At 49.4% G+C, this 13622-nt stretch overlaps 1 protein-coding gene across 2 annotated transcripts in view; it reads right to left on the bottom strand.

Annotated features, from left to right (window-relative positions):
- Positions 1-7934, bottom strand: part of Prkcb (protein kinase C beta) — a 296600-nt gene extending 288666 nt beyond the window's left edge. Inside the window, exons 1-2 of one of the 2 annotated variants that reach the window (XM_042689783.1) lie at positions 7635-7934; positions 6699-6730 (exon numbers count right to left, since the gene is read on the bottom strand). In XM_042689783.1, the coding sequence (XP_042545717.1) occupies positions 6699-6730; positions 7635-7807 (205 nt within the window). In that variant the 5' untranslated portion in view covers positions 7808-7934. The remainder of the gene's footprint in view (positions 1-6698; positions 6731-7634) is intronic. The other variant, XM_042689785.1, reaches the window with a different exon arrangement.
- Positions 7935-13622: the final 5688 nt, after the last annotated feature.

The following is a 13622-nucleotide window of genomic DNA, read 5'->3' as shown; positions in this document are numbered from 1 at the left end:
TTATGACACCCTGCATGGCACTAGTGGCTCATGCCTATAATCCCAGGCATTCAGGAGACTGAGATTTCAGGATCACTTATGGAAGCCAGCCCAGGCAGGAAAAGCCTTGAGAGTTATCCCCAATTAACCACTAAAAAGCCAGAACTGGAGGTAGGGCTCAAGTGGTAGAGTGCCAGCCTTGAGCAAAATAAGCTAAAGGACAGCTCCCAAGCCCTGAGTTCAAGCCCCAGAACTCACACACACACACACACACACACACACACACACACACACGCACGCACGCACGCACGCCCACGCACACACACACACACACACACTAATCTATTTGCATGTGTATGCACAGATGTGTGTATGCAGAGACAGAGAGGGAGAGGGAGAATTCACTAGCAAGTATGTGTACAGATTATTTTCAAATCCTCAGCTTACCTTCTGACCAGTTACTTTTTATGATTTTTTTCTTGATTGACCTAGATACACTATAAACATTCTGTATCCAGTTGCACTAAATACCTGAAATATCACTAGTATTGGAAATGACATATATTTTTAAATTTGTTTTAAGAATCTGTCTATCACATCCCCTACATTTCCAAAGGTCACATTTTCCATATTTACTTAGAAAGGCATTCTGTTGCTCAGTGACAAAGCTTTGGGCTTCCCTTGAGGGCTCTACAGCTCAAAATGAATTTGTTCTTTCCTCTCCAACAAATCATCCCTCCTTTTAAAACCTGCCATAGACCCACTCAAAGATCCTTATTGCAACTGGGACATTGAGCCTGAAATCTCACTTCAGGTAGGAAAAAAGAACAGAAAAGAAAGAAAAAGGTAAGAGTCAAATACAACCTGATGAAGCTTCTCTGCCTTTTACACACATTGAAACCCCAGGACACAGCTAGAATCTGCCAAAGGGTGAGAGGAGTTTGGTATATAGGGCTGTGGGAATGGTTCCAGAAAAGCAAGAAATTGTACAGTTTCTGCTCTCTGTCTCTCTGTCTCTCTCTCTGTCTCTGTCTCTCTCCCTCTCTTCCCCCACCCCTTCCAGTACTAGAGCTTAAACTCAAGGCCTCATACTGTTGCTTAGTTTTTTTCTGCTCAAGGCTGGTGATCTACCATTTGAGCCACACCTCCACTTCCAGATTTGTGCTGGTTAATTGAAGATAACTGCTCTCAGATTTGTCTCCCCAAGCTGGCTTCAAACCAAGATCCTCAAATCTCAACTTGAATAGTCAGGATTACAGGTGTGAGCCACCTGCACCCAGCTTAAGGCAACAAAAAAACAGTATCAGCTAGTTAATAGCCTAACTGGTGATTTTCTTTAAATGGCTGTTTTTGTGATTTGTTCTTTTCGGGTCCTTGAGGCTTGAACTCAGGGCCTAAGCACTGTCTCAGAGCTTTTTTTTTTTTTTTAACTCAAGGTTAGTGCTATCACTTGAACCACAGCTCAGCTTCTGGTTTTGGTTTTGTTTTTTTGCTAGCTAATTAGAGATAAGAGTCTCACAGACTTTTCTGATTGGGCTGGCTTTGAACTAGGATTCTCAGATCTCAGCCTCCTAAGTAGCTAGGATTACAGGCATGAGCCACCAGCGCCTGGCTCTTTTTATGATTTTGCTAAGAAAACTCAACTTAAACTTTACAGTGTTACAAGTTCATAGGGAAAACAACACTCAAAATAAAACTCATCTTTGACTCATTCCTTCCTTTCCTTTCTCTGTTTTTTTGAGGGGAGGGGTTTGTTTTGTTTTGTTGTTGTTGTTGTTTTACAATGCTGGGGAGAGAACCAAGGGTCTTGCACATACTAAGTAAACCTTCTACTAGTAAGCTATATCATCAGCCCTGATTCATTTGCTGTTTTTTTTTAATTTTTTAAGTACATTTAAGTGTGTGTGTGTGTGTGTGTGTGTGTGTGTGTGTGTGTGTGTGTGTGTGTTGGTCCTGAACTCAGGACCTGGGTGCCGTTCTTTGGCTTTTTCACTCAAGGCTATTACTTTACCACTTGAACCACAGCTCCATTTCTGGCTTTTCTGTACTTAATTGGACATAACAGTCTCACAGACTTCCCTGCCCAGTCTGGCTTCAAACCACAGATCCTCAGATCTCAGCCTCCTGAGTAACTAGGATTATAGGCATGAGCCACTAGCACCTAGCAAAAAGTACATTTTTCTAATTATATGTGTTAACTACACTTCCAAATAAACATGTCCTCTAGGGCTGGTATTGATGAAAACAACGGTTGGGTTCATGCAATGCTTTAAGAAAGGTTGAATCATTTCAATTAACAGGTTAAAAAAAGTGTTTTTTAATCAACACAGCAAAGTGAAGAGCTGAATTACTCATTAGAATCATCGATTCTACCTCTTGATAGTCAGAAAATGAGTGTCCGTGGGGGTTTTCTGGAGAGTCCATAGCAAGTTCAGATCTTTCTCAAAAGGAAAAATGAAGCTAGCCACGCCTGGCTTTCTTGGTGCAGACATTGAGCCATTATTCAAAGTCTATGGAGAAATCTACCTAAGTAGAAACCCCATCTGAGCACAAGAAACAGGCAGACTCATTTAGAGAGTTCCAGAAGTCACTGTCCCATTTCAACACATTTTCCCACAACTCATCAAGTAAAAATGATCATCTCACTTTGAACCACTGATACGTGTTGTGATGTTACTCTTACACTATAGAACTACTGCGGGCCATAGCCCCAAAACATAGACACTGTTGCCCCAACTTTACAGATGAAGAGGGAGGCAGAATGTGCCAAGGTCATTCCACGAGTAGATGGCAGGTCAGAGATTCGGGCTCCCTTGTGTCTGACTCCAACCCTACACTACAAATTCTGCATCTCTGTATTTTGTTGTTTCCCCATTTCAAGTTTTCCAAAATACATGAAGTAAGTCAGGCTCTGAGAGACAAAGGATGCCTAGTTTCTCTCACAGGTAGAAGTTTAGATCTAAATAAGCTAAATACCAGAACTATATACAGGGCTATATGCTGATACACACAAACTGACCAGGAATGGTGTCCAAGGGGGAGGATTCCAATGGTGTAACCTTTATGAAGAACAAAGTTACAGGTTAACAGTTGAAGGTGAAAGAGAGGAGACCTAGAAACATGAAGAGAGGGGGCAAAAATAGTCATGGTACACAATGTACACATGTGAAAATGGAATCAGGGAACTTGAGGGGAGGGGAAGGATTGGGAGGAATGGGGAGAAGGTGATGAAAGGGGTGACATGAATCAAGATACAATTCATTTACAAACTGACATGTTTCAATGAAATCCCTTTGTGTAACTACTTGATAATAACTTTGTGTGTGCTGGTCCTGGGACTTGAACTCAGGGCCTGGACACTGTCCTTGTGTTTTTACACTCAAAGCTAGTGCTCTACCACATGAGCCACAGCTCCAATTTCAGCTTTTTTGCTGGCTAATTGGAGATAAAAAGTCACACAGACTTTCCTTCCCCGGGCTGGCTCTGAACCACGATCCTCAGATCTCAGTGTCCTGAGTAGCAAGGATTGCAGGAGTGAGCCACTAACCTAGCAGAGTCGTTTGGGGGTTAAACATACAGTGAAAGCAAGAAGGAAGAAATTATGTGTCAATCAACCAAGAGTTTTGTACTCCAGCAGTACAAAACAATCTATTCTTTTGTGTGTGTTGTGGGGCAGGGGGGAGAGGGGAGGGTCAGGGAGCTTGAACTCAGAGCCTGGGTGCTGTCCCTGAGTTTTTTTTAATTCAAGAGTAGTACTCTACCACTTTGAGCCAAAGCTCCACTTCTAGTTTTCTGGTGGTTAACTAGACAAGAGTCTCATAGGTTTTCCTGCTGAGCTGGCTTTGAACCATGATCCTCAGATCTCAGCCTCCTGAGTAGCTAGGATTACAGGCGTGAGCCACCAGCACCTGGCAAAACACCCTAGTTTTACACTCCAGGGAGCACATGACAATCCATTAATTCACATAGTGTATGGACTTCTTTCTCCCAACGCATGCCAACATTCCCAGATTCCCTAAGAGCATAATGAGGCAGCTCTCGGTGGCTCCTTGGTCCTGTAATTACCCCCACGCAGCTCCTGTAATTCCTGGCTCTGCTGCCTTCCCTGAGCTCTTGGCTGGGAACACGGCTACCTGAATAAGACCTGCCTAGCCCATGAATTCCTTGAAGCAAGGCACCGGCTCTGTGGTTAAGTTATAGCTGAGAAAACATGAAAGCTAATAGAAAAACTGACCGTGAGCCTGCATGCTTTGTCTTTCCTTAACCCTTCCTGCTTACTGCTGGCTGACAAGGATATGGTGATTGCAAGGGCCAGTGTCTTCCTGGACCATAAGCTAACTCACTAAGGGTGGTAAGACAGGAAGCTGAAAGGAACAGGGTTCTGGATGGCTGACTTCAGTGGCAGAATAAAGCCTTCGTGTTTCTCATTAAAATGCTAATCCCGACTGGGCAGTGGTGGCTCGCACCTGTAATCCTAGCTATCAGGAGGCTGAGACCTGAGGATCATTGTCTGAAGCCAGTGTGGGCAGGAAAGTCCATGAGATTCTTATCTCCAATTAACCACCAAAAAGCCAGAAGTGGACCTGTGGCTCACGTGGTAGAACTCCAAACTTGGGCAAAGAAGCTAAAGGAGAGCACAAGGCCCTGAGTTCAAGCCACATTACACACACACACACACACACACACACACACACACAGACACACACACACACTGCTATTTCTAAAGCAGGCATACTTCATTATAAAACTTTAATTCTGATATTCTTTGTCTCATGACACCATTATTTCTAGGCTTTAAATAAAACAATCTTTTGCTTCAGATTTGCCCACGCACACTCACAAGTGACTATTCCAGCCATCAGTGACAGTACAGCAGGTGGCACAGCACAGAAGAAGGGGGGGGGAGGTCTAAATATCTCTGACCTCAGCAGGAGACAAAGTCAAAAATGGACTTGTGGAAGTTAAAAAAGCAAGCCTCGAGGAAGAAATTACACATTCTGGCACCGAGATGTCATTAGAACTTTAAGGAAAAGTCCTAGAAAATGATACAAACTGTTTGGATCACAGGGACTGGGGGAGCCCTCTGGTGTGGTGCATGAAATTAAGTCTCCAGGTCTTGGTGAGAGAGGTTTCAAAGGTCTAGAAGGCAGCCAGCTGAACTTGCCCCAGTCCCCACAGAACAGCGGGCCACAGAGGGGACAGCACACCGTAACTCACAGAGGCTCCTCCATTCAATGATGCCATCAGCCAGGGTTCCATCATTTCAAGCTCTTTAGCTGGCAAATGCATTCTTCTCCTGACTTAAATCCAGTCCCCCACCAATTTGACCCCAAGACATACCCAGGAAAATGCCATTTCTCACCAAACTCAACTACACCTGGCTTCAAAGTGAGGAAAGGGAAAACACACACATGCACACGCACACACATACATGTACACACAAACTTGAGCCAGGTGCTGATAACTCACGCCTGTAATCCTAGCTACTCAGGAGGCTGAGATCTGAGGATTACAGTTCAAAGCCAGCCCAGGCAGAAAAGTCCATGAGACTCTTCACTCCAATAAACCAGCAAAAAAAAAGGCAGAAGTGGAGGTGTGGCTCAAGTGGTTGAGCACCAGCCTTGAACAAAAAAAAAAAAAAACTAACTAAGGGACAGCACCCAACCAACAAAGTGAGGGGTAGAACAGAATGGACCGAGAGACTAAATGGTGACTAGATATCTCGTTTCCATGAAAGTCACTGCCTCCATTCCAAACCAAAATTCTATCATGAGAGTGGAGGACCCTTTCCCAGCCAAGCCAAAGTTGAAAATTCATCTATGTACACATATATATGAAATCTTTCCATCCTACAACGTTAACATCCAATTCATAAAACCTCGCAGACATCCTACCAGTGAACCCGTTTATGTGTAAGCCGGCTTTGGACAGCCAATCTGTAACCCATCTTTTCGCTAAGGTCGACCAAGTCACTTGTAGTAACTCAAAGGCTGAGCATCTTTGGTTAGAGCAAAGAACCTCCAGACAGCCAGACACACAGTCTCCAAGGTCATCAGTCTTTGGAAGGCTTTCCTGTATCTCTCCAGAAGACAGAAAGGGCAACTAACTGAACCTAGGATCTGCGAGGCGCCCCATCTGGAACCACTTCTTTCAAAAGGAGGGGTTGGGGAGGCCCAGGGGAACCACCGTTGTTTTTCTAGGGGATGCGCCATCTGTACAGGAGGCAGACACCTGCAGAGAGACCTCCATGAAGCAGGGACAGGCAAAGCCCCACTGTGCAAGATGAGGGAGACCTCCTTGGGTGAGCAGCTCAGGGGGTTGGGGGGAGGGAGGGCTGGAATTAGGCCAAAAGGGACCTCCCAGTAAGTGTCCCCAGGACCCTTGCTCCTGAAGCAGAGTGGTCGAGCTATGGCTGAGAAGACCTGTCTAGGCTCTATTGCAGCTGGAAGGAGAGGTGGATGCCCTTTCTTGACATTTAGGGTCTCCCTGCTCTACCCCTTTTCTTGGATTGCTGCCTGCCCTCACCCCAAGCATGCGCGTGCGCACACGCACACACACACACACACACACACACACACATTAACAAAACCCTTGGGTGGTAAAGTCTGAGTGGCTGCGTGCGCTGACCGGTAGGATTACTTCACTCTACCTAACTCGGGCACTTTGATAAAGTCTTTTTCACCCTCTCTTCCTGAAACACCAGCGTCCTTGGAGCCTACCTTGACACTGGAATCCCTGCTTTCCGAAGCCCCTGAAAAAGAAAAAAGAGATTCGTCAACCCAAGGAGTGCAGCCACCGCCGATGGCCCGTGGGGTGGCCTCCCAGCCACAGGCGGATGCCCGGGAGGGGGGGGGGGGTCTTCTGCTTGACAGGGGCACGAGGGGAGGGGGGCAACCAGAATAGTAACCCCCACCTCCTGTCACCCCAGCGGAAGACGAGCACTCTTAGAGGGATGGCCAGGGGAGGGAGGGCATTTCGGTGGAAATGAGGGGTGCAAAGCAGGCTGGAGATCTTTCTAGGGAGATCTCCCCACGGAGTACCCTCTGGGCAAGAGGAAAAGACTTCATCCAGAAAAGACCCAGGAGAGGGCCCCAGAGGGTGGTGTCGCCCCCCCCCCTTTCCCGAGACCCTGTGAGGGGAAAAGGACACGGGAGAGAGGGGGGACCCGCAGCCACGCCAGGGTGAGAGGACCCAGGCCCGGAGGGGGGGAAAGAGGCGCAAGAGAAGAAGGGGAAAAACAAAAAACAAAAAAACAACCGCAGGGCAACTCCGGGTGTGGGGAGGGGGGGTCCCCAGGGGAAGACAAGACACCCCTCATGCTTTCATGGGGGGGGGCAGTCCACGCGAGCCGCCTCCTCCCCGGGCAGTGCGGGTGAGGGCGCCCGGAGTCCCGGAGGAGACCGAGGTAGGGAAGCCCTGGGGCGAGAAGGCGCTGCCCTGCGGCCCGCGCTCGGGGCCGGGGCGGGGAAAGGTGCCGGCGGCGGCGCTGCTCCCCCGGGCGCGTTTTGTGCCGGGCGGGGGGTGAGGAGAGGCACGCGGCGGGCGCCGGGCGGGAGCGCGGGGCGGGCCGGGCGAGCGGCGGGACCGTCCGCGCCGGGCGCCCCTCGGGGCCCGGCAGGTGGCCGGCAGGCGGCAGGGGCGCCGCGCGTTCTCACCAGATGAAGTCGGTGCAGTGGCTGCAGAAGGTGGGCTGCTTGAAGAAGCGGGCGGTGAATTTGTGGTTCTTCACCTCGTGCACGTTCTTTTGCCGGAGGGCACCTTTGCGGGCGAAGCGCACCGTGCTCTCCTCGCCCTCGCTCGGCGGCGGCCCCGCAGCCGGGTCAGCCATCTTGCGCGCGGGGAACCGGAGAACCCGAGAGAGAGACCCGAGAGAGGTACCGGCCCCCGAGGGGCTGCCGGGGGTGGCGAGGGGGGGGCCGGTGGGAATCTGGGCCCGGAAGGCAACGGGAGAGAGGAGGCGGCGGCCGCCGCTGGCTTGTTGCTACTGCTGCCGCTGCTGCCGCCGCCGCCGCCGCCCCGGGCCGCGGGCGCTTCCCCTGCGCCGGCCGCGCGCGCGCCCCGAGCCGGGCTGTCACTCACCCAGCTGCCGCCGCCGCCGCCGCCACTGCCACCGGTCCAGCTGCGCTTGGCACCGCTGGCCCCAGCTGCGGGGGAGGGGGGCGGAGCCCCGCCGAGGCCCCGCCTTCCTCATTTGCATCGCGGTCGAAGCCCCGCCCCGAGCCACCAGCTGCTTTACATATTGGCACCCCCGGGTGGCCGCGGGGCTGAGCACCGTGTGCTCAGCCGCAGCGCTGCGGCGCGCGCGGGTTCCGCAGCCTGCGGGCCTCACACACACACAGCCTGGTCCTCGGCCCTGGGGGTGCATGAAAGGAATGAGCTCCTCATATTACACACACACACACCCCGCTGCACCCACCACCCCGCGAGGTCCCAAAGCAAAAGGCCCTACGGGATCCTGCAGGCCAGAACCCACCCGGCCTCTGCAGACAGACCGGTGCCCACGGCCCCTCCATGCAATCGCATTGGTCCTGCGGCCCGCATCTCCTAGAGGGAGGGGCTTCGGCTGTCACTCATCCGGCCACACACACACACACACACACACACACACACACACACACACACGTCCTGCAGAGGAAGCGCAATCTTTATTTCATATCTCATCTAACTCCACCACAAAGATAAATGCTGGACTCTGCTTGCCAGTACTCTCTCCGCAAAAGAGTTGCCGTTTGCTCAGCTGTAAAATGGGGCTGATCAGGAAGAGACAGAAATGCGGTAGTCTCCCCACGTGTCACGCACTTCAGTCTTCTCGTCACAAATTCTGGGCATATTTGTACACCATCGGAAAAAAATAAGTATTTCAGGCAGGCATCCGTGGTTCATGTTTGTAATGTTGAGAGGGTGAGGATCGAGGTTGGAAGCCAGCCTGGACAGGAAAGTATGTGACTCTGATCACCAACTAACCAGCAAAAAGCCAGAAGTAGAGGTATGGCTCAAGTGGTAGAACACCAGCCTTGAGCAAAAAAGTTCAGGGACAATGCCCACGTCCTGAGTTCAAGCCTCAGAACCGGAACACATACACACACAGTGTATCTGCTTTGAGTTAAGGCCTTCCTTTGCTAAAGGAGATTAACAAATGGTAGAGAGATGTATGATTGACACCCGTTAATATCCAACTGAGACACTCTCCCGCGCCTGCGCTTGGGGAGGAGGACCGGATAAGAGGACAGGAATTGTCCCAATGAAGCCCCCAAGTTCTTTAAGGCCCTGCATCTACACCCTCTCACCCCATCACACCCTTCCCTCTGGGAGGGGAGGAGAGGAGGCCGCAATGGACCACTTCAGAGCTCCTGGAAGCTGTGACCTGTGAAGCTCATATCTGACACCTTCTAAACACCCAATAAATACAGAGTGAGTGAATGTGTAAATGAATAAAGCCTTAAGACACAGCACCCTTTCACCTCTACCCATACCTGGTGAGCAGTCAAATGTAATAAATACCCTTGATAGCTAGTGGCTCACACCTGTAATCCTAGCTCTTCAGGAGGCTGAGATCTGAGAATCATGATTCAAAGCCAGGCTTTGAAAGGTGAGACAGCACCAGAGGTTGAATTCAAGCCCCATTGCCAGCCCAAGAACGAGAGGAAGAAGGAAGGGAGGGGGGGGGCGGAGGAGGAGAAGAAGAAGAAGAAGAAGGAGGACAAGAAGTAGGAGAAGAAGAAGAAAGGAGGAGGGAGGAGGAGGGAGGAGGAGGGAGGAGGAGGGGGGAGGAGGGAGGAGGAGGGGGGAGGAGGGAGGAGGAGGGGGGAGGAGGGGGGAGGAGGGGGGAGGAGGGGGGAGGAGGAGGGAGGAGGAGGAGGAGGGGGGAGGAGGGAGGAGGAGGAGGGGGGAGGAGGGGGGAGGAGGAGGGAGGAGGAGGAGGAGGGGGGAGGAGGGGGGAGGAGGGGGGAGGAGGAGGAGGAGGAGGAGGAGGGGGGAGGAGGAGGGGGGAGGAGGAGGGGGGAGGAGGAGGAGGAGGGGGGGAGGAGGAGGGGGGAGGAGGAGGGGGGAGGAGGAGGGGGGAGGAGGAGGGGGGAGGAGGAGGAGGAACCCAGTTCACTCATTCTCTCTTCTAGATTTGGGTCCCAAGCTGGCTGGCTTTTCTATTCTTCATGAGACACCTCTGTAATTCTTAGAGTCATTTCCCCCTTCATTTACTTCAATTAGCCCTAATGAGCTTTCTGTCACTCACCATAAGTGTTTAAAATACCATTCTTATGAAGAGATGCTCCGCCTCATTCATAAGAAGATAAATGAACATTAAAGTTACACTGAGATACCATTTATCACTTATCAGGTGAGCAAATAAAAAACAATAGTACAGTCTAACAACTTTGTTGCTAGGGCTGTGGGGAAGGGGCATGACCGCCAGGCCTAGTGTGAGTGGGAAAGCTCTTAGTTCCTGCCAAGGGAAGGCAAGCTGGCACCCTCTCTGTCAACCCTGAGTAGGTGCTTGCCCTTCAGCCTAGCAAGCCAGTGCTGGGATGTTATGCTACAGGTGTGCTATCTGTGGGGGAAGTGGTATAGGTATGAGGTCTTTTGTTGGAGCATCATTTAGTGGTGAAAGCATTTACCTTGTACAACCACTAGATGCATCTTTCTAAGGGACATGACAACTGTCACAATTAAGAAAGTTCTCTACATTCTGATATGGAAAGAACTCAGGGCGGGGGGAGGGAGAATTGCTGAGTATTGGTGGCTCACACCTGTAACCCAGCTATGCAGGAGGCTGAGATCTGAGGATCATGGTTTGTAGCCAGCCGGAACAGGAAAGTCTGTGAGACTCCTATCTCCAATGAACCACCAGAAAGCCGGAAGTACAGCTGTGGCTCAAGTGGTAGAGCACCAGCCTTGAGCAAAAAAAGCTCAGGGACAATGCCCAGCTTCTGAGTTCAAGCCCCAGGACTGGTGCGCGCACACAGACACACACACACAGAAAAAATTAAGCCCGTAGTATTGTACATAGCATGCTACCTTTCGTATAAAAAAGGAAGCAGACAAGAATATTCCTAGTGTCTGGTACTTAAATAAGTATAACTAGTGAAGAGAACATGAAAAAAGAACTAACAAACAAGCAAACATGTTGACTTCTAGTGGGTGGAGGTAAAGGCCAGTATGGGAGGTGCATTTCTCAATGATAACCTTTCGTATCATTTTGATTTTTGAAAACGTGAATGTGAACTGAGTTCTGATGGCTCACACCTGTCATCCTAGCTACTCAGGATGCTGAGACCTGGAGGATCTCAGTTCAAAACCAGTCAAACAGAAAAGTCCTCAAGATTCCATCTCCAATGAACCAGCAAAAAATCTGTCTGGTGGTGTAGCTCAGTGGTAGAATACCAGATGTGAGCAAGAAAGTTGAATGAGGACATGGGGCCCTGAGTTCAAGACCTGGTACTAGAAAGAAAGAGAGTGAGTGTATTATTAACTTCTAAACATGAATGCAAGTAAAAATTAAACTCATTAAAATATGGTCATTCTATTTCTTCCATATATCTGAAGAATTTAGGACAGTAAGAAAACATGCCTTTAATATTTGCGTGGCAACATTTATTTAAAACTTGTTTGCAAACAACATTTAAAAACACACACAAAGCTAAATGCTGGTGGCTCATGCTTATAATTCTAGTTACTCAGGAGGCTGAGATCTGAGGATCAAAGTTCAAAACCAGGCTGGGGAAGAAAAGTCTGTGAGACTCTTTATCAGACTTGACTACCAAAAGGCTGGAAGTGAGGAAAGTGGTAAAGTGCTAACCTTGGGTGAAAAAGCTAAGGAACCATGCTCAGGCCCTGAGTTCAAGCTCCAATAGCCACACACACACACACACACACACACACACACACACACACACACACACACACACACACACGGAGAGAGGGGGGAGGGAGGGAGAGAGAGAGAGAGAGTCTGTTTGGTGAGATGGGGTCTCTCATTTTCCTTCCTTCCTAACTTCCTTCCTTCCTTCCTAACTTCCTTCCTTCCTTTCCTCCTCCCCTCCCCTCCCTTCCCCTCCCTTCCCCTCCCTTCCCCTCCCTTCCCTTCCCTTCCCTTCCCTTCCTCTCTCCTCTCCTCTTCTCTTCTTTCTCCTGGCTTCTGAACCGCAATCCTCTGGATCTCTGCCCCCTGAGTCACTGGAATTACAGGCCAATGCCACCACATCTGGTAGGAATATGATGAGAAATCAGACATTTGCAAATTGGGAAGAGGCCCTCACCAGGCCCTGGATCTGATCCCACGTTGATCTTGTGTTTCCCAGTCTCTAGAACTTTGAGAAATAAACGTCTCTTTGGTTATAGCAACTTGAGCTGACCAAGACAGTGGGTAAGTATAGAGACAGCACAATACAGGATCCGGGCAGTGATCAAGTGAGTTCAGGATTCTAAAGGATGACAGGTCAAGGGCCCCGGATATAAGCTCCAGAAATCAGTAAGCATTTCTTAGAGGCAGGAACGGGACATGCAGGACCCACACAGTGATGATCCATACAGTGATGAAGCCGAGCTCTCTCTTATAGAGGGAAGACTGCAGTAGTATTTGTAGCCATCTTTCTATTACAATAGTGAGAGTCACTGAAACACATTGAGGGTGTGTTCTAAACTTGCTGCGTGCATTTGTTCATATACTCCTACTCTGTGCTTAATTTAACTCTACTCTTCACACACACACAAAAGGCTCAGTCCCTCTCACTTCTCCCTGATCCAGATCATCCGACCCTATTGTGGTTGGGAAATACTGTACTGGGGATAGGGCTACTCTTTAGGGTGAAAATGCCAATGCTTTCTACCCAAGGTGTGTGTGTGTGTGTGTGTGTGTGTGTGTGTGTGTGTGTGTGTGTGTGTGTTGGTCCTAGGGCTTGAACTTAGGACCTATGTGCTGTTCCTGAGCTTTTTTGCTCATGTCTGGACCTCTACCACCTGAGCCACAGTTCCACTTCTGGCTTCTTTTTGGGTAGTTAGTTGGAGAAAAGAGTGTCATAGACCTTCCTTCCCAGGCTGGCTTTGAACCATGATCCTCAGATCTCTCCCTCCTAAATAGCTAGGATAACAGGTGTGAGCCACCAGCACCCAGCAGCTGTTTTGAATTCAGGGGGCAGCTGGTTGGTAACATGTTTTCCAAAGTTCTGCATCCTGGAAGATGGTTATTTAAAAGAACATTACATAAACAGACATTCAAATGAACTTTGACTCAGTTTCCTAAGTAGTCAAAGCTTGACAAGACCAACAGAACACAAGGAATTATATATATATTTATTTATTTATTTAGTCAGTTGTAAGGCTTGAACTTGGAGCCTGGGTGCTGTCCCTGAGCATGTTTTGCTCAAGGCTAGTTAGTACTCTATCTCTTTGAGCTACAGCTCCACTTCCAATTTTCTGGTGGTTAATTGGAAATAAGGGTCTTATGGACTTTTTCCTGCCCCAAGTGGTTTTGAACCACAATCCTCAGATCTCAGCCTCCTGAGTAGCTAAGATCACAAGCATAAGCTACCAGTGCCCAGCCACAAGTAATTATCTTGATGAAATAAAGTCTTTCCTACAAGCCAGCTTCTTGCAAATGTTGCTAAGAGCCGAACAATATCCTGCAGACATAGAATTAGCTGTTAGTT

Source organism: Dipodomys spectabilis, unplaced genomic scaffold (assembly GCF_019054845.1).
Source record: "Dipodomys spectabilis isolate Male_0828 unplaced genomic scaffold, ASM1905484v1 ptg000127l, whole genome shotgun sequence".
NCBI lineage: Eukaryota > Metazoa > Chordata > Mammalia > Rodentia > Heteromyidae > Dipodomys > Dipodomys spectabilis.
Note: the sequence above shows the minus strand (reverse complement) of the source record. Positions and strands in the feature narration are given on the sequence as shown.